General features: G+C 39.8%; 1 protein-coding gene across 2 annotated transcripts in view; it reads left to right on the forward strand.

Annotated features, from left to right (window-relative positions):
- The window catches only part of PLCB1 (phospholipase C beta 1), a 370,971-nt gene that overhangs the window by 200,418 nt on the left and 145,936 nt on the right, over window positions 1–24,617 (forward strand). For both annotated transcript variants that reach the window (XM_032184566.1, XM_032184565.1), the window contains exons 4-7: window positions 12,044–12,184; window positions 18,875–18,954; window positions 23,284–23,337; window positions 23,948–24,023. In XM_032184566.1, coding sequence (XP_032040457.1) covers window positions 12,044–12,184; window positions 18,875–18,954; window positions 23,284–23,337; window positions 23,948–24,023 — 351 coding nt within the window. The remainder of the gene's footprint in view (window positions 1–12,043; window positions 12,185–18,874; window positions 18,955–23,283; window positions 23,338–23,947; window positions 24,024–24,617) is intronic.

Raw genomic sequence — 24,617 nt, forward strand, 5'->3', positions numbered from 1 at the left:
GTATGAAGAATACATTTGTTTCTCTTTCTAAAAATGATTTAATGGGGAAAAAAAAAAAACTTTTGCTGTGCTAACACTCTAAGTGAGGCGAGAGCTGTTGATGGTAATATAAGGAAAATGAAATTTGGTACGCTTTGACTTAACGGAGGTAGGAGGAGAAGAAGGAAATTGAAACACTGAAATGCAATGTTTTATGTCTCTGTTATCACAAGAGATGTCCATGCTTTGTGTTTGTTTCCTTATTTCCTGGTAAAGGAGAATAGAAGGAGGAGGAAGGAACATGAGAAATGCAAAGCGTTAATGCTTTGTACTGTAAAGCAGAAGAGCAGTGTGGTAGAGCTGAATTATGGATGGTGTTGGAGGTTAGGGTGATGCTGTCTTTGCCTGATCCTGCAGCCTGGTGCACAGAGGAAGTGGTGTGCATTTCTGCATAACCAGTTTTAGCAGCATCGGGAATTTAATTGCATCTCATTCACTGATGGTCTGATCCAAACCCTTTAAATCCTTTCAGCTTTAGACTAAACCCTGGCATCATAAATCTTCCTACAGTTGCTGCTTTCTCGGCTGATCTTCCTGCCTCCCGTTCCTTGCTGGCAGTTGATCATTGTTGAAATTGGCTTTGCACTGCAAATACAACTGTTTCCTACCTTAGCTGGAAAGACACAAAAGTGTTTCAGAAATGCTGGGGTCTTCCAGAGCAAAGGCTACATCTTAAATGACTTTGTGTATTTAAATGCCATGTTAAACTGTCTACAAATTAGCTTTCACAGTGCTCCAACATTACAGCTCACTGGTTTGTCATCTCAAAAGGTCTGTCTGCCTCTCGCTAATCCTTTCTGCGGGAAAATACTTTGCACAGTTTGATTTATCTGAGAAGTCTAAATGAAAAAAAAAGAACAAAATCAACCTCCTGCATACGGGCCGGGCCACTTTTAAAATACCTGAAAATGACAAAATCTACCACCACTGAAATATTTTAGCAAAGCTGTTACATTCTTTCGTGAAGATGGTGCCCATAGGTAAGATACATCTTTACATGAACTGTATTTTAAAACCCATAGTGTCAAATAATGTTTTAGGGAAGTGGCATAGAGGATATTCTCATTTTTTGCAGAATATCCCTTTCCCAGTTTTGTACATTGTAACTATTTGTTTTCCCAAGGATGTGTTGGAAAGGATCCAACTGGATAAAGTGTACCCTAAGTGCCGTAGTCTTGTGTGCATGAAGTATTTTTAATTCCCTTTTCAAAAAGCATTAGACTTTATGACCTTTCAGAAATATTTTTGTCAAACCCTGGAGTGCATAGTTTTGCTCAGTCAAATACTCCGCTGGGGATCCGCAGGAAATTTGACAAAGCGTGGACCACAAAACCTGTCCTGGACTTTCCACAGCATTTTTTGTCCTCTGTGCACTCTTTTGGACTGCAGCCTGATTGTGACGTCCATTTGCTCCACTTTCCACAGCTAAAAGGTGGTTTTTAGAATTAACTAACTGCTTGAGTAGTTTATACACACAGGGATATGTTTTATTTTCCACTGCTCTGAAGGCTGTTTTATCCTTTCGGTGGGAAAGCCTTTTATCTAAATGAAACAGCCTTAAATTGTTGGATGTAGTTCATTAAATTCTTGGATAACTAGAAGTCTCTCTGGCACTTAGCAAGTGATATTAGGAAGAAAAGTGCTGATCCCCCTTCTAAATGTAAGGAATTTAATTCTTTGCAAACTGGCATGATGTGAACAAGGCACGTTTAAAAATAATTAATAGCTGTTAAACTGTCTGCGCCAATTTTTTAGTCTTTCCCAACTACTGTAAATTCAGGGTAGCATCTTTGAGGTGAGGAGAGTTGTGAGGGATGTAAGTTAAAGCAGAATTTCAGTTATCTCTTAATTTCAGTGCATCGTCTGGTATTTGTGCTTAGATACGGATTTTCAAAGTTTTCACAGTAGTTTTGAAGGTGGTAAATATCCTTTGGCTCCTTGAACTTTCATGAAGTGATGTTTAATTATTTCTGCTCTGGGAAAGAATAATCAGTGAATATCAAAGATGCAACTGTAATTTTTAACTGAAGATCTGTTCACTGAGTATTATCTGCTTTTTTAAGATTAATAAACATTGCCCCTACTGGTTTTTCTCTGAACCGTAAGGAAAACTAATAGAAATGGAGAAACTTGAAGTTGGGCATTATTTCTGATGCTGTTTTAAATAGTTGTCTTACTTAATGCTCCATGTCTGTGTAGGCAGAGACATGTGCTTATGCGCAAATTTTGGTTCAGTTCTATAACATATGCAAATAATTCAGATGCACAAAGTTGTTCACTGCACCAAAGTGTCTGCAGCTGGATTTTTATTCTTGTAGACTTCATGAGATACAGTCCATTTTTGGGGGCGGCCATTTTCCATCATCCTCATTCTCCTGAATATTTCCATCATCCTGATATTCTCATACTGTCTGGCTGCTCACAAGCATGTAGTACTCGGGATTTCCATCAGGACTGTTTTCCAGGTTGATGTCTGATATACATCTTAGTCTGATCTTAAATTGATCCATCCACACTGTTTTATATCCCTTTTGTTGATTACTTCTCAATGCCATAAAGAACAAAATATACTGCTTAAAATAATGTCCATGACATCCCTGCAGACTTCTTTCTGCAGTAGCTCACCAAAGACATTAGGCTTGGGATATTCTTTTCTCAGCAATGATTGAACATATTTCCTGTACTTTCGCAGGCAGTAAAATTAATTTAACATGCAACCACCCAAATCCAGATTCTGTGTTTATTGTTTTCTCTGTCTCTCCTTGATACATGCACCCAAAAACCACATTTGTAGTTCTTAGTCATACTTTTAGTAGACTCCACTGTTTTTTTCAGCAGTCATATTGTCTTCTAAGAAAACAGGAATCTGTTTCTACTCTTTTTCTGTTAACTATTTATATAATAAGTTAAAATCTATTTACAAAAATTGCCCTCTCTGGAGTAAAATGAAGCAGACCAACTTTTAAAAAAGTCTTAATTTCTGTTTTGTTTGTAGATTACTACAGATACTTTGCCATCTGAAGCATAGGCCTCTGCTGTATGATTTGCTTTTCAGCTGATGCTATGGTATTAGTTAGGATTTCAGAGTCCAGGCATCATTGAGGTAATGAGTGCTCCCTGGCCTTTGTGGTACCCTAGCTCAGGTGCCTGCTGAGTTGGATGGTGACCATAAGCAGGAGCAGCCCTACTGAGATCTCCAGTAAATAGGATTATCCATGCTGACTAATTTTGCACCAGTTTTCAAATTACAAGGGTCTGTGAATGCTTCTTTGCTTCTGAATTATTGTTACTGGTATGTAATAAAATAAGTGAAGGTTTTGTGACAAATGGCAGGGCAAGAGAACTTGTCTGTGGCAGTCAGTAGTGAAATAGGTGTGCCAGTGGGAGTCCCTCGTAAGCTCACTGTCTGATTTGCAAAAGCTGAGCATCTGGTATTATCCAAGATGGAAAAAATTATGATCGGAGCTCTAGCAGGAGCAGTTTGTGCTTTTATTCCTGCAAGTCTCAATGCCATTCCCTATGGTTTCACCAGGGCAGAATCTGTTGCTGCATCATTGAATTTGTTTGCTATACTACTAATGAGTTTCCTAGAATTAAACGGCAGGGGGTTGGAACTAGGTGATCTTTAAGGTGCCTTCCAACCCAAGCCATTCTATGATTCTATGAAATATTTAAGGATAATGGGAATAGTGGATGTTCACAGCAATTAAAATCAGGTAAATTAAAACCTTTACTGGTATACATCCCATATGACTTGGTAATTTAAAAAAAAATATATAGCAACTGTTATAACCTAGAGTTCTCTCACTGACAGTAGCAAAATATCTCACAAGCAGGTAAGATGGAACAAAATAATGCTGGCACAGCTGAGCAGGATATCTCGTTCTTTTTTATTTGATGCACGTAACAGCAATGTTGCAATAACAAGCAGCTCCTTAGTCGGATGTTTTCAATTATACCTTTCTGTATTTCATCTGTTATTTTTACACAGGTTGAGTAGTTGGTGCATTCAGCATTACAGACCGGCTGGATATACATGCTTCCACCAGCTAAAAAATACATTAAAATGCAAGCTCCAGCCCTTATGGAGCACTCAAAAGAGCATAGTGGGCATTCATGCAGTTCCTCTCATTCAGCTGGTTCCAAGTAATTTAGATTTTTGCAAATGCTGTATAAATATATAGCTGATTGTAGCTCTACCTCTGCAGCAACCCTATTAAAATAACTCTTCACAGTGATTCAGAATTGGAAGAACAATGCTGTATGAGATTTAGAGATAAATCGAAATTAAGCTGTTGTTCCAACTATTTTTGCTCTTGAGTGCTATGTGAGCTGCTGTAGAAATCATTTGATTTTAAGACTTTTTATAATTCCAATAGTCTAGTATAGACCCAAGAAAATGAATTAACAGAAGGAACACGAAGATGAGAGAAGATTCTTTTCTCAGCTCTCTTCATCTCTTCCTTTAAAACTATACTGAAGAAAACCTCAAAGTACTGTGAGAAGGGAAAAACACTGAAAAGAAAGTGCTTCGAGGTCATTTTTAAAATAATGAACCGTCTGCAACTAATAGAAATGGATAAAAATGTTAGTGAATTAGAAAACATCTAAAGGAAGATTGTGCATGGAAGTGCCTTTCTTCTAGGTGTTTTAGTTTTTTTTAAGTTGTCATTTAAACTAAGATGTACACTGAGATATAAAGTACTTTCATGTTAATCACAACCACATCAAAAAGGATTGAAAAATACCACACACAGTCCAGTTGTACTAAGCTAGTTTGTATTCACATTTGATTTTTGTTAGAATGCGGAGTCTTCTGCCCAATTTAAAACTGGCATACTGTGAAACTAAAACTCCGAGAAAAATGGGCATCGGAAAGGAGAACCAAACACATCTGCAGGCCAAGTGTTTGTGTAATGTTCTGCCATGAAAACACGAGCGCACCAGGAGAGCTGGGAGATACTCTAGGAGTATTCCACCTATTAACTTTTTTTTTTAACAAAAAAAAAAAAAAAAAAAAAAAACAACACACACAACAGTACACTTCCTTATTTGTACTGGACTAAAGATATTTCTAGTTTAATGATAATGAATGTGGTAAAAATGACTTGATCTCATGAATGAATATATTTAAATACCAAACTTCTTGTTGAATTCTGTGTGATGAAAGAAAACAGAGTTTAGAGAACACTGTTTTGAGTATCTTTGATGTAGTAATTGGAGTATATTCATTTCACATGATTGTCATTAAAGAAGACAGACAAAATCCTTTCATCGAGTTTTGTAGGTGTGATTCCCACGTATGGACATCCTGTCTAGTCAGTGAAAGGCATTGCTGAAAGATAAACTATCAATAGTTTTGACTTTGGTCTTAACAAAGGAAGGAGAAAGAAGAAACATACGTTTCTTTGAAAGATGAGTCTGTCAATCCTCTTGTTTGAAAGTTTTCAGTCCCGTACTGTTGCTAGGGGATGTGTGACAGGAAGGGTATCTGAACCAGCTTTGAAATCTGTGTTGGGATTGGTAATGGTAAATTTAATTTAATTGGCAAGACTATTTTGTTCCCGAGGGTCATACCATTGCACCACGGCAGTTCAGAGCTTCCTAAGAGGCAGCACAGAGGTCTGGTTCCTTAGTATGGAGAGATTTGGTGTGTGCGCCCTCCAAAAGGTAGACGTTTCCTTAAACCACTCACACCTTTGTCTCGTGTCCTCAGGAGGGAGAGAAAAAGGCTGCCAGGTGGGTATCTCAGTCCTTGCTGAGGCGGGGGGGGAAGTAACTGCCTGGGGAGGTGTTTTGTGTGCTGGCAAGGCTGCTGAAGTCCTTTGTTAGCCATACAGCAAGTGGTCTGCTCTGCAGAGACACTCACTATTTCTTACTGACTGTCCTGTGCTACAGCTGCTCACCTGGTGCTTAAAGTGTTAAGATCTGGTATTTGGGAATCTGGGTCAAATATACAAACTGTATATGCTATATATATATATATATGTATATACATTTTTGTTGATAAATGCTCTGTGATAAGGCATTCCTGAGGATAAGACTTGGCTCTATTTGAAGGAAGCGTGTGGGAGTTTTGCCTTGGACAGAGTCACAATGTAAGGTCTCATTTTAACAAGACTTTTTGTTTAATTTAAGCATAAATTTGAATATTTCTTGGAAAACTCTTTGCATATGTAGCTATCTAATTAAGCTTCCTTTTCCCCCATCTTCCCCTCCCCTGGGATACATAAAGAGCTAGAAAAAATAAAATTCAGTTTTGAATGCTTGGAAATCTTACTGGACTAACATGAAAGTCATTGCAAATCTTGTTTCAAACCTTTTCCACTCTTGAAGTTATCAGGGTACAAATAAGACAATTTGGGATTGTGAAAAGCTTTTAGAGTCTAAGAAATATAGAACATATAGTATAGTTTACAAATATTGCAACCCTGATTTACCAACAGAAACTTTTGTTTTGTTACATACAGCGCTTCAGAGTAAGGATGATGCTATATTTTTAGTGCCAGAACCAGAAACTGTTTGGAAATCACAAGTCAGATTGACAGAAGTCATGCAAATAGCTGACTTATACTGAGTCTATATATAGGGTTTGGTGGGTGGTGTTTCTAGGCATCTATTTTTTTGAAGGCTTTGGGATCCCTCTCAGAGCTTCAGTAGGACTCGAGTATTTATTGACATCTTAAAGATGATGTTTTAATGCATGAGATGCAGAAGAAAATTATTTTGGTTGGTAGCTGTTTGTGGGCAGGGAATGTATGACATTTTGCATGCACAGGACTGTGCTGCGTTCATGATGTAGTACGTACTGTATGTGTAATTTAGTCTATACGCAGTATAGACAACTGAGTCTTGATCTGTGCCTACCATACAAAAAAAAAAAAAAAATAGTGCCAAGGCAGTTCTTGTAAGTGGGAAATGGGACAGCAAATAATACTGTTACTGCTGTTCGACTCAGGTCGTGGCAGAAATGCCATATGGTATTTTTTTATAATCACTCATTTAGATTGAAGAACCCTATTTTACAATGCAAGCAAACACCAGAAAAATACAAAAATTCCTGCAGTACTTGAATTGCACAATTGTTCAGCAACCCAGAAGTTCTGGCTGAGTCTTCTGATAGCCATCCAGTTTGGCTATCGCATCGTCTGTAACTGTTAAGCCCTGAGGAAGGTCTTTAGCACCTGACAGGTCCTGTCGCTGCTTAATGTCCTTCTGAGATCGGCCAGCTGCTCCCAGAAACGCTGCTGCTGCTCTGAGAAGGATGAGGAGCACAAGGTGTTGCACTGCATCCGAGGTGAGGCTTTGGCTGCCCCGCTGCCCCTTGGAGGGATCAGGTCAGTGCTTGGGAGTCGTTAAATGCAGACACCTGTTTTCTGTCCCGTGACAGCAGACAAACAGAATCCAAAAGCCTTTTGGTTTGTAGAGGGTGGGAGATAGCTGGATAGCGTGTGTGGGTTGTCAGAGGGAAGCTGGGTCGCAGCTGCTTCCTACGAGAAGTGGCTGTGGATCCTTGCGAGGGGAGCTGCAGCAGCAGAGCGCCCAGTCTGGTGCCTGCAAAGCCCCTGCATGGGGCTGCCATGCCCCAGCAGCCTGGCTCCTGCTATGATTCTCTGTCTCAAAAGAAATCTCGTGAAATGTTTCGTACATGGGTTATAAGGGCTAGGATCTGTAAAAACGGTACGACAGCATTTTACGTGTATGTATGGTAATGTACTTAAAAGAAAAAAAAAGGCAGCACATTTTCTCAGACAGATGGTGTGTTGCAACTTTTCCTGAAACAAGTTGAAAGAGATGGTGATCCTATTAAAAGATGTGCAGCATTTGCTATATGTGCAGAGCACGCAGTAATTGGAATTTAAGCATTAAGCTACATTTTAATAACACCAGCCACAGCTGAAAGCAGTCTTTGCAGAGGTTGTCATTAATGTGTCGTTGTCATTAAACTCCTTAAGTTTACGTTATTTTTATGATTTCCACTGAAAGAAAATAAAACAGGAGAAAGTTTTGGAAGTCTGATTGAAATCTATTTTTATCTGTCTGTACACAGGATTCTGGCTTCTAACAAATCACCTGTATTCAGTCTTCGCTCATAAATCTGATAGAAATTCCATAAGCCTCTCTTTCATATTTCTGGCTAATTTTTCTTTTTTTCCCTCTTTCTCTTTCGGGTTGTTTTAAGGTAATTTTTCTTTGGATGGGTTTTTCAAGACAGCAGAACGAGATAGGGTTGTTTTTTGTTTGTGGGTTGCTTTTTGTTTGTTTGTTTTATTTTTGCTTTTTTGGGGGTTGTTTTAAGCCAAAGGAGCAGGTAGTCCTCTGCCCACGTCTTGTCTCAGTTTGGGGTGGGTAAGCTGATTTTTAATGGATTCTAAAGCTCTTTGTGCTGCCAGTGCTATCCTTGTCACCTCCTCTGTACTCCCCTGCTAACAGCTGACATCTCCTGCTGGGAATGCCAGTCCTTCAACCACTGCGGTGTCACCACACAAGCGCTGACTTTCCTGGCCTGGCTTCAAGGCCAGTCTTCAGGCAGCCGTGGTCCTTGAGCTGGAGTTCATGATGGACTTCAGCTGCAGGGAAGAAGCAAGCTGGCATTGAGAGCTTTTGAGTTAAAGAGGCAAAAGACGATGCTCTGCAGCACAATGATTTGATGTTTTTTGGCAAACAGAAGTTGTATGACTTATGTGGGCACTGTCAGTAGTCTGCTGCTGCTGAGCATCCCATGGATGATAGGGCTTCAGTAGCTCAGGTGTTTAAAGAGTAACTATAATCAATATTTAATAGGCATCGCTCTTCTGAATGTCTCTGAGAGAGCTCAAAATGTTCATAATGAGACCCCAGCTTAGCAAAAAATTACTCTGAAAACCAGTCTGTCTGCTCATGAGCCAGTATATTAAATGCAGCTGCAAAGAGCAGCAGACTTTGTCTCATTCCTCAAAATGGAATTATCAAAACCAAAACAATCCAATTTATATAAAAGAAGCTAAATTTGGTCTTGCTGCCCTTTTTTTTCTCTCTCTCTCCCTCTTTTTTTTTTTTTTTTTTTTCTCCCATGTGCTTTCCTGCTAGCCCAGGATCTTCATCTCCGCAGGAAAACCTGCTGACATTTTTAAAAAGGGCTTTGGTTCATAGAGCTTTGATAGTCTTCACGATGTTGATAAAGGTTATTTTGCTCATCTCTGATTTTGCTTGTTAACTACAAGCATTTGTAGTTAACTGAGGTAATAATGGAGCAGAACTGTTCACAAGGGATGTGAAGAGCTGCCAGAGTGCTTTGGTATCTAAAGCTTAGATCTGAAGCTCTCAAAGACTGAATAATGTGACCCAGATCATCACTTAAGGACTAAGCTGTCATTGACAAGCGGAGATGCTGCTGGCACCCTTCAAAGGCAAATACACCCACGGTAGGGGTCAAAAAGGACCAGAATTCTGTTAGTATGAAGGTTATTCCCTTTCAGTGAATCCATATGTATAGGTAATATCTATTTTAAGTCTATGGAGCATATTGCATGTTATGCTGAGGTGCTTCAGGATGCACAGTGGATGCCCTTTATTAATAGGTGCTGCATGGTAGCCAGATAATTCGTTGCTGTAAGGGATTTGTGTGCTTCAAACTTTGTAGAGAAGTCCTAAATGGAATAGAAGAATACCCATCCAAACTATCCAACCCAAGAAGAATGTTCTGTCGGATTTCTTGCCTTTAAAACCTGGAGTCAAATCCTGTGATTTGGAAGGCCAGCTTCATACTTGTATTGCCTGATTGGCCACTTACTGTGCACTTCTAAAACCCTCACGGAGCCAGTCCCAAATATCTTCTTTTTGATGATTTTGCTTCGAAAAATAAATCATCCCATTTCAAATATATTTCTTTTTTATTCTGTGATGCATGACTAATGCATATCTTAGACTAACTAGAGGATGATCCATCGTAGATGCATCTTATAGTTGACTATAAATATGAAGGGAAAAAGTTATCTTCTTTCTTCTTTTGTTGTTGCAATTGCAGTTCATCACCAGCAGTGAAGCTGAGCAATAGATTCAGCCAGCGAAAGGGAGAAAGGAATGACAAATATGTGAAAGAGAATAAAACCAGGTAGACAATCCTGTTTCAGATCAGAAAGAATGAAGCTCTTCCCAGCCAGCCACTTTAGTAGAAGCATTTATCAGTCTGATTTGGGGTTGAAAAAACAGCTTAAGGAGATGAGCTCTCATCTTCCAGAGAAATTAAAGAGTGCTTTATCACATTCAGCTACAACATTCAGAATGCAACCCAGCCAGTAATACACCATCACTAATTTAGTATCTTCAGGGCATTTCTCCATCTTTTCTCCTAGATGCAAATTAACACAATTTCTTTATCTGTCTTCAAATCCCCATCACCGGAACACAACTACTACTTTTATATCCCTCTTTTGCTTTTCTCTTATGTGAAAGCCTGTCATTAACTTGTTTACCCATGAAATCTTTTTCTCAGAGCACAATCGTATTCCATCCTTACAGAACACTCAAATAGGATTATACTATCTCTTTTCCTGCAACACTTGCCATCGTACCCTGTATTTAAAGAAGCTCAGTGGTGGTGTTTTTTTTTTTTGTTTGTTTTTTGTTTTGTTTTGTTTTGTTTTGTTTTGTTTTTAATGGATAGCCTAGAAACTTCTTTCCAGTTAATATACCATTCTTCTCCCAAACCTTGTGAAATACTCGGTGAACGTATGCATAACGCCATTACCTTGTTTAGACTGAGGCCTTGTGGATATACAATTTCCTGTGAGAATCATGAGAAATGGTCCTTCTTATCATCTTAATCTTATCATCTGGTTCCACAAAATTTAATTTGTGTTAGTTGAGATTCCAATCGTTATTCAGAAGTTCCTAAATATTAAGAAGTACCATAAATAGCAAACGTAAATGCAGACTGCAGAGGGGAAAAGGTTCATGGGAATGAAGTGCAACCTGCAGTATATATTTATTACAGTTTTGAAATCATTTGATCTCTACACAGAATCTGGTTTTGGATTAGTGAAAAAATTGAGTGTAATCCCATGGTGATCCAATTTGCTGGCTATTTTTTAATATTTATACCAGACTGAAAAATCTTGCCATATAGGAAACCTGAGCTTTCAATTTATACTGGCCCTATTAAAGGATTGACTTCAGTCGTGCAGGGCTGCTTTTCATCTGCCTTTGCCTTTATAAATTGTGTCTTGGGGCCAAGCACCAAGCAGTTTTCTTAGCTTGAAAAACACTGAGTGCATTGCCTGGAAATGCTGCAGCCTAATCTGTTAGAAACTTGTAAACTACAAAATAACCAGAAATTTGTTCTCACATGCTTAAGCTTGTAAAGTTGAAGTTTGGGTTTTTACTAGCTACTAAAACTCAGTGAATTTATCTGTCCCTCACAGGAATGTTATGTAGTCATTTTTATATTGGATATGCACCTGAAAAAAAGACTGAAAATTAAAAATAATTGGAAGAGATCTCGTGATTTAACTAACACGTGGCATTTTGGACCTGAAGAAGATGGAGGGCGTCAGAAAAATTTACACTGTTCGTTTCTTAATAGTTAAGGCAACTAATTCCAGGCAGTCTTCTTATTTTCTTATGAAAAACTGAGTTCTCCTCTATTGACCTTTATCTAAAATCAAATGAAATTATAGAGAATCTTTCTGCTGAGGCTGGTAGCCTTTGGACAGAATGTGTAAATTCAACAAGCAAAACAGTTTGTGTGCTTAAGAGATAAAAGAGGTGAAAAAGAGAATGGTGCTGATATTAACTGGACAGCTTTTCATCTGAACTGTCCTAATACGGGCCTTGGAGGCTTTGAATGGTTTACAGAAGTGATTCTTTTAATTATTATAATTAATACTTTTAACAATTTTAATGAAGAATTAACCAGACCAGAATCTCTAATGATCGTGTTTAAAATGCTGAAAATAGCACAAGTTTTCAAAACTGAAGTATTTGCAGAAGACTTTTAACAATTTTGCAATATGGTTTCTTGCAGGATCCAAAACTGCGTGAACTACTGGATACTGGGAACCTAGGAGGTCGACTGGAAAATCGAATGATAACCGTCGTCTATGGTCCAGACCTGGTCAATATATCGTACCTGAACTTGGTGGCATTTCAAGAGGATATAGCAAAGGTAATACACATTCATCTGTGTTGCATAAAGTTAATGTTTTTGAAGTATTCCTCTGAGATATGGATGCATGAGATAAAAGTTGAGATTACTATGAAACGAACCTCGATTCTGCTATAGAGCTGTGCTGTTCAGTATGAAAGGAGAAACATGCAATCATTATTTTCTGGGAATATATTCAGTAAATTTTATGTCACAGATGTGCATGTTCATCTTCAGAACATTGCTTGTTACTGTCTTTGTAAAGCCCAAATAAGCTCTGTGAAAATGATCATATTCACAAATTTCTATTGCACTATAAGAAATATATTGTGAATCTCTGAACACATACTGATATCTTTCAGTAGTTATCACCATCCTTTTATGCTTGTTCTAAGTGTGTGTGCAAATTATGGACAATATCCAAGTGTAAACTGTTGACTTCTTCTGGCTGACCTGTGTCAGAGCAGTGGAATCTACAGGCCTAACTTACATACTCATGTATGTGAGCAAGCAGGCACCTAATATAACATACACGTGCCACTTTCTGTTGGTCTTCAACAGTTAATTTTAAGCTTGCATTTTGCCTTGTTGATAACCCCTGGAAAGAATTGTGATGTAAATGTCATTACCTTAGCAAAGTGCTTTTTCCCTGCAGGTAGGCAGTACTTTCATGTCTGTCCAACAAGCCACAGTAAGCACAGTTCTGTGTGACAAGCATGTTGCAGTTGATATTAGTACATAGGTTTCTTATTCTCCTTCTTTCACCTTCTATACAACCCAACCGTGTTTAAGGAAGTGCAAGCTCTTTATCTGTCCCAAATTGGCATTCAAGGGCAGCTCATCTTTCCACTTCCATTCAAGTAGGTAGACTCTGGTAGCCTCCAACAAACTATGCACAAAACACAAATCCATACAGCCGGCATCCTTGAGTCCATTAGATTGCCCTAAAAAGATAATTTCTTCATAGAGTGTTGCTATTTGACAACAGTGAAGTTGTTGTCTCATAGGCACCAGAAAATGGCAGACCAGGTGAAAAAAGACATAGGATGGAAGCCTTAACCTCAGTGGGTTTATTTTTGTTTGCCAGGTTTCTGCTTCTGCTAATTTTCATTAGCCAACTGGTATATCTGGTGGAAACACAACTCTCTTCCTTTGATATGAAAACAGAGGCAAACTGAGTTTGTGGTGATCCGTGGACTGCTGTGGGAAGTGCTGTCCCCTCACTTGAGATCACAGAGCTGTATTCTACAGGTGTACTTAAGAAAGCTAGTACTGCAAAAGTGAAGGCAATTGAAACAACTCTTATGGAAAAAACCTAAGCATATGGTTGAAAATGAAAAGGTATGCTAAAGCTGTAACAGCAAAAATTGTTAGCCCTTGCCAAGGAAGAGGTAAAATCACCTAAATCAGAAACCTATCTCCTTTTTTGCTTTCCTGTCTAGCCAGCAATCACTGAACCATAATCTATTTGCTGAAACAGTTCAGAAATTGGTATCTTAGGGCCATTTTCTCTTTGATAATGGAACCTTAAAATACTGTAGATAAAATCATGCTTTAGAGAAGCTTTGCTGCTCTAAATCCTGAGTTACTCAGATCTTTGTTACAAAGAATCTGAGTTTTCCTTGTTATTTGTAAGTGTGGCAACTAAATTCGTACTTTATCAGTCAGACATTGTTGCCTGGGGGTAGGATTTTCAAGCATTGCACATTAGATTTGCTTACTTTGAAATTTCACTAAATATCCTGATTTATTTTTTTCCTATTGTAACCGAGTTTGATCACTATTGAAGGCATCTAAAAATTCTTCCGTGTTTAACATGTTTTGGGACTTTCTGTGAGCCAGACCATAGAATTTGGTCCTCGTTGTCTCCAGGACCCATGCAGTGATTCAGAGGTCATTATAAATAAGCACATCAGGCAAAAATAATCTCTTCAGGGAGCTCTGAGAAGGCGTGTAAATATAAAACGTTTTCAACGTCACACATGCAAATTTTGACCCTACCTCTCACTGACATTAAGGGAAAGCAAGTGCCAATGAAAAACTCCCCTGCCCGTCCCTTTTCAGTTCATGAACATTTTTCTGATTAACCCTTCATTTTTGATGCCTTGTTTTTCAAGCTGTGGGACGTGTATCAATCAGTCCTCCCTTGAAGGAGAGAGGCAAAGTAAACTGTAAAGGTTTTAGTAAGGCAGTTAAAATAATTCAGTAATGAGACTTTCTTCCTTTGCAGAAGCCTTACTACTTAAACTGTGTTCATCCCATCCACTATCCAAGCTGTGGGAAAATTATGAGGATATGATCCGTGGGCTATTGAACTTGCTTTCAGTGAACTAAATAAAGAGCTAAAAATTACAACGTAGTTGTTTTATTTGCATTCCTCCAGGAGAAAGTAACTAACATTTAAAGTACATTACGGATGAGCTGACGGGCACTGACCAGCTGGTTTGCTCAAAGAAAGCAGCTTGATATTCATGAGGTAACGATCTGAAAGGCTCATTACTAGACACATCTAATGATGAAGAGAAATAGCAATGCTACACCGCTTGCTTATTTTCAGCCTGGTGTGCCTGTGCCTGTCTTGGGACAGGGTTTATGAGCATCTATGAACAAGCCAGGATAAAGAAAGAATTCTCTTCTCAAACCTTTGCTGAGCAGATGTTCTTTTTCCCTGTCTCCATTGCCAACATGAAGGAGTCTGACCTGTGAACCTTTGTGTCTCCTCTATGGTATTTCATTCTTTTGCCAAATCCAGTAACTTCAGAAGTGCACTTCCTGTTTTTTCCCCATCTCTTTTCCTGTCACTCTCTTTCCTGTCTCTCATACCAACTCTGTACATATCACACTAGAACATCCTGGCCATAGAGGTCTGTATCCAGAGCCCAAGGAATTTTATTTCTCTTTGGCTTGATGAGCATTCGATCAGATCTGTTGCTAAGAAGTATGAATTCCTCTGTAAATAGAATGGTATAGTCAAAGATGGGTCACAGGTTGTTTGTAGTATGCTTTTCAGCATACTCATTTTTATTTTTTTTAATCTCCTTATGCATATTTAAGAGCTTAATTAGTAAAATGTTAAAATAAGATAAATTCATGACCGTTTGATTTTTTTTTTAATTAAATTCATACCGATGCTGGAAGTGTAGGATTCCAGTAACTTGCTTTGTTAACTTCCCACCAAAGACAAGCATGTAAGGAACATTGTCTTCTCACATAGTCAGTTCTGATTAGAAGGAAGTATTTCCACAAATGCATGCTGTCTTTTCTTATGAACAAGTCTGATCGCTCCCATTGAGATAAATGCCTTAAGGTATGTACCCTGATGCATGTAATGGAGGAGAGAAATGAGTTCACTGAGCAACAGATCTCAAAATGAACTGCTGCTTACACGTTGCCCACCAAAGCGTAGAGTGGCTAAATGATTTGTTAGTGAAGTTCTCAGGAACGATATAAATATGAATTAGTGTAACAGGATGTAGCCAAAAGGAGCGCAGGTTCATGAAGCTCTTATCGTGATGGATGTGACTTGCTTGGAATTGAATGTGTCGGAAGGCTGGCTTCTTCCGCTACCGAAAGGGATCAGTCTGCAAACAGTTTGTTGGCACCAGCACAGTCCTATTTCAGAATACACCGATTTATATTTTCCTTTTGTGTTGCATCTGTACAGGAGTCTGCTGCTACTGCGGTGATTCAGAGGCTGTTATAACCTTTCCGCAGTGGGCTGTTTTCTTTTTACACATAACAGCTTTCTACCCCGCGGAGCGTTCTCACCAAGTGCTGCCTTCTGGAATCGCTGCTGCTGGTGAAGGAAGCTGCACAGTGCATTATGCATGGAGTTGGAGGGCAGGCTTCGCTCTATACCATGCAGCAAAACCAAGGAAACGGAACCCTTTGGTAGCTAAAGCGGCGAGACGCATCTTGGCTCACAGCTTGGTGCAAGCCCATCAAAGTCAGTCAAAAGCATCTCCTTTATTTCTTTGGATCTATGCTCAGGGCTGTTGTTTCCCCTCCTGCTGAGGGTTCAGACCGGCGACCGGGAAGATGACGTGATCCTTGGCATGTTTTCTGATCTTGGCTTTTCGGCTGCTGCTTTGTGATGGCTGGAATGAAGACCCTACAAATGCGAGAGGCAATGAGCAAATACTGCTTTTTACTTGGTGACTTGGCACCTGTATCATTAGAAATGGCTCAGCCTGTCAGTAGCCCTTAGAATATTTGGCAAGGGCGCTGCGATTGCTTGAAGAGCCAGGAAAAGCTAGCAAAGGAACATGGCAAGACTGTTGATATAAATAACGGTCATGACAGGCAGATAATAACTGTGAGTTCCCCTTAAATTCCTGTGAACAAGTGCTTGGACAAAGGGAAGGAAGAGCTGGGGGGTGGGATACTCCTAAAGTGCCATTGATCTATTTTCTATAAAATACTGAGTTTTAAGCCAAGCAGAATCAGTGAGATCAAAACAAAGTCTATAAGGATTTGTAAAAAGCCAACCTATGTTAAATTTCTGAATAATATTTTATGTTGCCATTCATCTTTGCAGCCGTTAGTGTCACAGGGAGAAGTTTTAACTGCTATTATTAGTGCCCAAACAAAGAAGTGTTTACAAGATGAGCCTATTTTGAGCCTGGAAAAATGAGTTGCCAAGAAGAAAAAAGGATTCTGCACTTAATACGCTTTCTGTTCCAAGAGTCACAGAAGAGCAGTCATGCTGCTAAAGAAGCCGTCTCTTTTCTTGTTCTTTCTCACACCCCTGTGTTTTGTTGTGTTTTTTCTTAAAAAAAAAAAAAAATAGGCCTGAGAAGGGAAAAGCAAGTAAAAATAAAAATGGAAGCAGTCACGAGATGTGCAGGGAAAAAATATCTCAGCAGCAATTGTTTAACTCCCAAACAACACGTCTGCTTGTGAGGGAGGCAGGTTTCTCTGCCCGGATTCTCCATCAGAAGACATGTTGTCGTAGGTGCGAGTTTGTAAATTGTGTGGACTTACGGATCTTGTAGTTTCAGGTTATCAAAGGTCCACGTGGAGGTAGGATTACAGGTAGCCTTATCTCTTCCTCCCTGGGAGCAACTGTGTGAGATTGCTTTCAGACACGATGTCTGATAAGTTCAGGAACAAATCTTAACTCTTAAAGAAAATCTTAAATCTAAAAGAAAAATATAAAAAATGCTGTCTTCTTAACCTGTCTTGAATTGGTCACCTTATCACGCAGAAACTTGGGGCTTTTTAGGTAAAACAAGTTGGTAAGCTCCAGTGTGAGACATCAATATTTGTTTCAGTGGTAGCTAATGATGCTTTTCATCATCGTCCATTTTTGTCAGAATGAAATTCCCTTTTCCATATTTTTTCTCAAAAAAAAAGAGCTGAGGAGAGCAAATGCATCTATGAGGGTGTGTGGTCATGGGTGTTTTGGATCTGGACTGATATGAAAGGAAACTCAATTTTAATTTCAAAGAAAACTCAGAAAACTTCAAGTAAAAAAATCACTTTGTTTGCAAAGGCATTGTTTATTTTTATTTCTTTTCTTTAAAGAGGAAAACAAAGCCTGCCCAAAACCACATTTGTGATTAAAAGGCATTGCAATTACAGAGTGTAAATAAGCACTAAGTTAGCAAGGAAAAATGCGCTGAGGTTGTCAAGGAAAGGCTGCCGGAGAGACCTGCAGGGGAAGAGATGACAGCACAAGCTGAGAGAGGCTGAACTTAAGGTCAGCCGTGGATCAGCCTTGCTGGGAACCCAGGAAAGGACTGGGATCTCATGGAAGGACTTCAGGAACATGCTTAGGAATGAGAAAAAAATGGGGGGAAAAGAGAGAGGAAAAATAAGAGTGCCGTGGGAAGAGCAGTGCTTGCAGGCGAGGGGAGGCATCCTGTGAGCAGAGAGGACAGTTCTTCCCTACAGCCAGAGAGGAAAATATCTTAGTGAGGAATACGATCTCAGCGTGAGGTACTGGTGTGTATTATAGGGGGACAAGGAGTTTTTCTGACTGGAGTTGTACCTTCTTCCCACTGTATTGGAACAACTTAAATTTATTCCTATACGTTTCTCCTAGTTTGTTCGTAAGTGTGTTGCTCATGTTGGCTGATAACATCTCAGATGGAGTTTGTACTTAAGGTTCTTAATTCAGTATCTACTATAAAAGATAAGGTGTGATATTCGTTGTCTGAATTGTTTCACGATCTGTAGAGGGAGAGATGCAAAGGCTCTCATAACAAACCCATGAGGAGAGACATTGCAGTGAGAGACGTATTACGGTACGGTCTATATCCTACACTGTCAGGTTTGTCTAGCTTCACACAGATCTAAATTCATTACAGCTTCACTTTACAGGGATGGTGACACAGAAGCTCTTTTTTTTTAATCCTCAGTGTGTCAACCAGAGTAGCGTCCAACGTGCAAGAAAATGTATTTTTCTGTGGCATTTATGTTGCACATCCCTGACGCTTAAATATGCTTTATGTTAGGCATTTATCCATGTGATTTTTTTCTTTATTCCAATACAGTCGAATAAAGTATCTTTAAAAAATATTTGTAACAGTCTTCATTTTTTGCAGAATGAGAAAGTCAGGTCCAATAGACAGGGAGGGATGCTATAATTGCAAAAATCAAGTTCAGACTAATTAGGCACTCATTGCTAACTGTCTTTTTCAAAAATATTTGCATTGTGTAAGTAAACATCTAAATTAAGCCTCATTTAATCAAATTTTGTCTCTATAGGAATGGTCAGATGAAGTGTTCAGTTTGGCAACAAATCTGTTGGCACAGAACATGTCAAGGGACGCGTTTCTGGAAAAAGCGTAAGTGGCCACAGTATTTAATGCTGTGGGTGTTGCTCTTTTATCTGCGTCATTTTCCTTTTTTCTTGTTAGTCACATTGTCATCTATTGTCTCTGCTTTGATGAGTTGTCACTATTGTAAACATAGCCTGTCCTTTCTCATTGCTTTAAAAAGCCTGTTATCTAAACATCATTTTTAAAACATCTTGTTAGCGTTCTTCTTGCTAACTATTAAGTCATAGCAAAAAAACCCCACAGTACTCAATGCCATCTTCCCTTTGTATACAAAAGGAGTAACTTCAGCTGTAGTCTGAAGCTCTCCATTTAAAATCAAATACTATTTTGCTTCTGGTTTATTTTTCTTTCTAATCTCTCTGATTTCAGCGTGCTTTTAGATTGGTTTGCATGGTGTGCAACTTCTGATTTGGTTTCAGCAAAGCACAGAATCTGTTCATGAGCACATCTGGGTTGTAAAAACACACTTCAGAAAGGAAAGAGAACTAAACCTGAGGTTAGCAAGTCTCAAATGGATGATAAATACACATGCTGAGATAGCTTTGCTTAAATGATAGGGTTGAAAGCAGCACGACAAAGCCTACCAGATAATGATGGCAGTTAACTGGGGTATTTGCTGGACTTTTGGGGTTCTAAAAAAGAAGGCATACCATTCGTAGCCTACAAGTTGACTGGTTAAGTTCAGCTTTTTGTTTTCCCCAAACAACACCTAATTCCTGATCCCAGACAGAGGCTCAGTCCAGCTAAATACCAAGTAGGGGCTTAGGTTCCTAAAAGTTGTCTCGATCCAAGAAGCAAGTTAACCCACCTGCATTTTAGACTTTTAGTTACAGGGCTGATTGGATATTCCTGTTTCCTTACCACTCAAACTCCTGGGTGACCAGTGGACTTTGACAGGTGTGTAACAGGGACGTTTGAGGCTGTGGTTTATGTGTGCTTTCCTGTGACATTCAAAGGAGGAGCATGTTGTCACACAGTGTTTGGAGACATTTTTCTATAATTATTCAAGCAATATTAATTAAATTAAGTCACTGGACACTTGCGTCAATTCAGTAGCAGGCAAGCATGTTATTGTGTCTTTTTTTCCACTAATTAATAAATCACTTGGGAACTGTTGGTTTTCCAGGGTCCTTAGCACATATGCCAAATCAGAGTCACTTAAGAAATATTTGACTTTGAAGATGAAAACTATTTCCCTGTTATAATTACTGTACTGAGCAAAGGATTGGTTGTAATCCTATCAGTACCCTTTTGTTGAAACAGAAAAACAAACTGCATTAGAGCAGAATTAGGAACTTTTCTTTGTGGCATTCACTCACTTGCAGTATTGGAAGTCCAATAATAAACAGATTGAGCAGCTTCCCCGTGCTTTAGTCATATGAGAAAAACAGGTTAATTTGGAAGGATGTGATTAATAAAAAACACCACTTTGGTTGTAAAGTGCACATTCCTGTGTTGTAATCCTGCAGTATAATTTTGTGTTAGGTTACAACTAAACTTCTTTCAGTACATTAGTACTGAAGTACTGAGCAGTGCAATAGGAAGCACAGGATGGCTTTGTTGTGGAAACTTTGGTCCAGTATTGCATCCAAAGTTTGTCACTACTGAAGTCAGCAGTACGCTACTGAAATGAGTCTGTTTAGCTGCTACTAGTCGGAGTACCTCTTAGCAGGCCTCTTAACAGGAATAACATTCAATTTCCCCAGATGGCTGCAGGGAAAGAAATAGTGTTGCATGTATGACAAAGAATCTGGGGAGAAGAAGGTGGCCAGTAGTGGTGGGGTTTTACTGGCTTCTGACACATGTCTATAGGATTTTAAACTTCAGTTAAACTCTTATTTCTTCATTTTATTTTAGTTATAGCTTTCTTGATTACAGAGGAAAACATTAAATTTGACCAGAATGTGCTCAGAAGTTTCAAAAGCAGAAGAAAGAAACTATTTTAACTAATCATTGTGACTTTTTTTTTTTTTTTAATTTATTTTTAAATCTAGCTCATTGCTGGGAGACTGGCATTGGTAGTATTTTTGTTTGGTGATATAGTAGCACAGGATATTTCGGTTTCCAGAAGATGTGTATGAGGACACAAGGATTTATGGAAATGTTCCTACACTTGTTAGGGATGTTAATATGGATTTTGTTTTTGAAGTGGATGCTAGTGGAATTTTCAGTTGGGAAAAAAAGAAAAAAAAAGTTTATTAGAAGCATGCTGTTTTTCCTTTGGTAGGCCAGTGGGTAAAGTGGAAAAATAAATAAATAAATTCTCTGAAATACTTCAGCGTAGCCACATTTTTCTTCAGATTGTGTTACTGCAAAACTCATTTATAGCTTTAATTATATTCTAGTAGAAGAGCCAAAGCACCCAAAATGTGTGCTTTGCTGGCGTGGTGGTTTTACCAAGCTGGGCAGCTGAGCTCCACCACAAATGCTCTCTCACTCCCCCTCCTCAAAGGTAAAGGGGGAGAAAATATGATGCAAAGGGCTCAAGGGTTGAGATAAGGACAGGGTGATTCCTCACCAGTTATCATGACAGGATGCCATCCTTCCTGAACTGAGCCTGCAGGGGCTGCCCACAGGCAGCAGCTCTTCAAGAGCTGCTCCCACACGGCTCCGTACCATGGGGTCAATTCCCCAGGAGCAAACTGCTCCAGCATGGGTCCTCCATGGGTGGGCTCCCCCCAGGCCCCCTGCTCCTCCATGGGCTCCTCTCCACGGGCTGCAGCTCCGGCCCGGGGCCTGCTCCTGCGGGGGCTCTCCATGGGCCGCAGCCCCCTCCAGGCTACATCCACCTGCTCCACCGGGGGCTCCTCCACCCATGGGGGGGCTGCAGCGTGGAGATCTGCTCCATGGGGGACCCATGGGCTGCAGGGAGACAGCCTGCTCCACCAAGGGCCTCTCCTTGCACAGGCCGCAGGGGAACTGCTGCTGCTCCAGCACCTGGAGCATTTCCTCTCCCTCCTTCTTCACTGATCCTGGTGTCTTACAGCATCACTTATAGGCTTGGCTCAGGCCAGCAGCAGGCCCCTTATCTAACATGGGGCAGCTTCTGGATTCTTCTCACAGAAGCCGGGCTTACCAAAGGCCCCCCATTAGCAAAACTTTGTCACATAAACCCACTACAGCTGGCTGCTGCTGGTGAGCGTTGTGCTGGTTACCAGTAGTCCTCACATCCCAGGAGAAGCATCAGATGATCACTGTAGGCCCAACTGCTTCCCATTAGCTGCTCACAGCTACTGCATGACTCCTCTTTCAGTAGGCATTGAATCAGCTAGTGGAAGGATTTGAACAAAGAAAGATACATCCTCACCCCGCTGCCTTAATGAGCATGTGAGAGAAGTCACAGGTCCTGAGATACTGAGATGCTTTAAATACTCAGTTCAAAAGCTGTATAATTGCCTGCCTGTAGATGGTTTCAGCATGTAATTTTTATATTGTTTCAGATTAGAAATGTCGTGGGCTTGCCCAGGGCTGCTAAATATACTCTTACTGGTGCAGAGACATTTCAGTTGCCAGCAATTTGACTTCCTTTCAGCTGAGGAGTGTCAACGTTTAGGGTCAAACAGAAAAACCCTAACAGCTGTGTAGTGGGGATGTCTTAGGGAGGCAGGGATATTTGTGTGCAACATCCAGGCACAATTTCAGCCTCTAGAAGAGAAGTACGGCCACCTTTCCAGTCAAGTTGTATAGCCTGTGAGCCTCACTGAAAGGACACTGGGGACAGGCAAACAGGTAAACAGATATTAGCAAGCTAGAGGGAGACAGTGTGTCCTTAACACATGCTTATCCATAACTTTAACTTGAGTATCTTGCTTCGATGGTGTACCCTGCATGCCTATATTCAGCTACCAGTAAAGAACATGCTTTTGTTCATGCTGCAGAAAGGCAGAAAAATAGCTGGGAATAACAGCAAGATAAAATGCAAAAGCGAAACTGCCATTCATCCCAGTGAGGATTTCCTAGCAGTGTGTAAATTTGAAGGTGGTAAAGCTGAAAGCTTGTTTATGCTTGCACTGGACCTAGCTGAAAGGAAGAAGGCTCCTTCAGCAAAAGTCTCGAGTGGCTGGCAGCTTGGACGATGAGTTCCGAAGGATGGTAAAATTGTGTGTTAATGGTATTTGCAGTGTCCCGTTGGAAGACACATTATTTGACAGTATGGGTGCATTACTGTTGATGGAAAAGGTATTTATTAATGGTATCCCAATGGATTTTCATATTGGGCAAAAGGCTTGGGTGGAACCTATCACATGATAAGAGCAATAGTGTTGGGCTATAAAGTTGGTGGAGAGACACTTGAAGATGCTGTAAAAGTAAAACAAGATGCTTTTCTCTCCACAGTTACACAAAACTTAAGCTGCAGGTGACACCAGAAGGGCGCATTCCTCTGAAGAAGTAAGTGTTCCACTTTCTTACTGTGTAGTCTCTTTTGACTTTGAGTATGAAAAATCATTTGGGATGAACATGTGATCCCTGTGTCTAGAATAATCATTTTGTGATCCGTGGTGTACCCCAAGGAAAGAGTACCCAATGATTCTCAGGATGTCTCTGTTTAAATACCCTTTGGCCCTAGATTACTCTTGTTATCTTGAGCCTATCTGTTCTTGTTCCACTTGTGTATAATGTAAAAAACAAAAAAGAAAACAAACAAACACAAACAAAAAAAAAACATCACCACGACCAATACAAACATTTTTATTTTTTTTAGCTCTGAAACATATTGTGAGAATAAATACACTCAAATTGTACATCACTGAGGTAATGTGATGAAGAGAGCAGTGGTGACTGTCTTAAATAACTGTCTGCTATAACAGGGCCTTGTGTGATGTAGAATTAAACTCATTGTGGGCACCATTAATCTCACTTGTGTTATTTAGCATCCAGCAAATGGAAATAAATAGCTAACGATGTGATAAACTGGGAAGCAATATCTAATCTTTAAGCCACATGGGCCAACAAGGCATGTCTTTAAGCCAATTCACTCTGGTTTGTTCTCATTTTGCAGTATATACCGCTTGTTTTCTGCTGACAGAAAACGGGTAGAGACCGCATTAGAAGCTTGTAATCTTCCATCTTCCAGGGTAAGCATCTGAATTTATTCCTGCCCTGATGAAGTATTGCTTGTATTCAGTGGTATTTACTCTCTGTTGGGTTGAGTACGATTTGTCCAAGGCTGATCGTGCTGTGTTGGATTTGCTCCTGGATGGGTCCTCAGCAGCAGGTCTATCTTTCCCACATAGAGGTTACTGCAAATTGGAGTTTCTTTGATTTGAAATTGTATAGGGAGCAGGAGTGCCTTGAAGAAGTACAAATAGATTAAAGGAAAGGGCAGGGGGTCATGTGATCTGCCCTGGAGAAATCCTATGAGAATATTTTCAGAGTCCGTAACTAGTACACAGTTTTCCAGGCACAGTTTCAGAGCGGTATTGGTTTGACATGAAGCTAATGCTGTAATCTGTTTCTTTCTCACAAAAGAGACCATTTAAACTCATTGTAGCCTGTCTAAAAGGTGCATGAAAAAAATGGTGAACTGGTAGTGTGTCAAAGCTGTTAATCCTGTGGGGATGAGGCCGTTGTATGCTGCTCATCCAGGGGCCCTGCTCAACCAGGAACATTTGCAGGTTGGTAATTCAGGCTCAGGAAAGCCCTTTCAAGCAGAGTGAAATCAAGTGGGT

This window comes from Aythya fuligula, chromosome 3 (genome assembly GCF_009819795.1).
Source record: "Aythya fuligula isolate bAytFul2 chromosome 3, bAytFul2.pri, whole genome shotgun sequence".
Lineage (NCBI taxonomy): Eukaryota > Metazoa > Chordata > Aves > Anseriformes > Anatidae > Aythya > Aythya fuligula.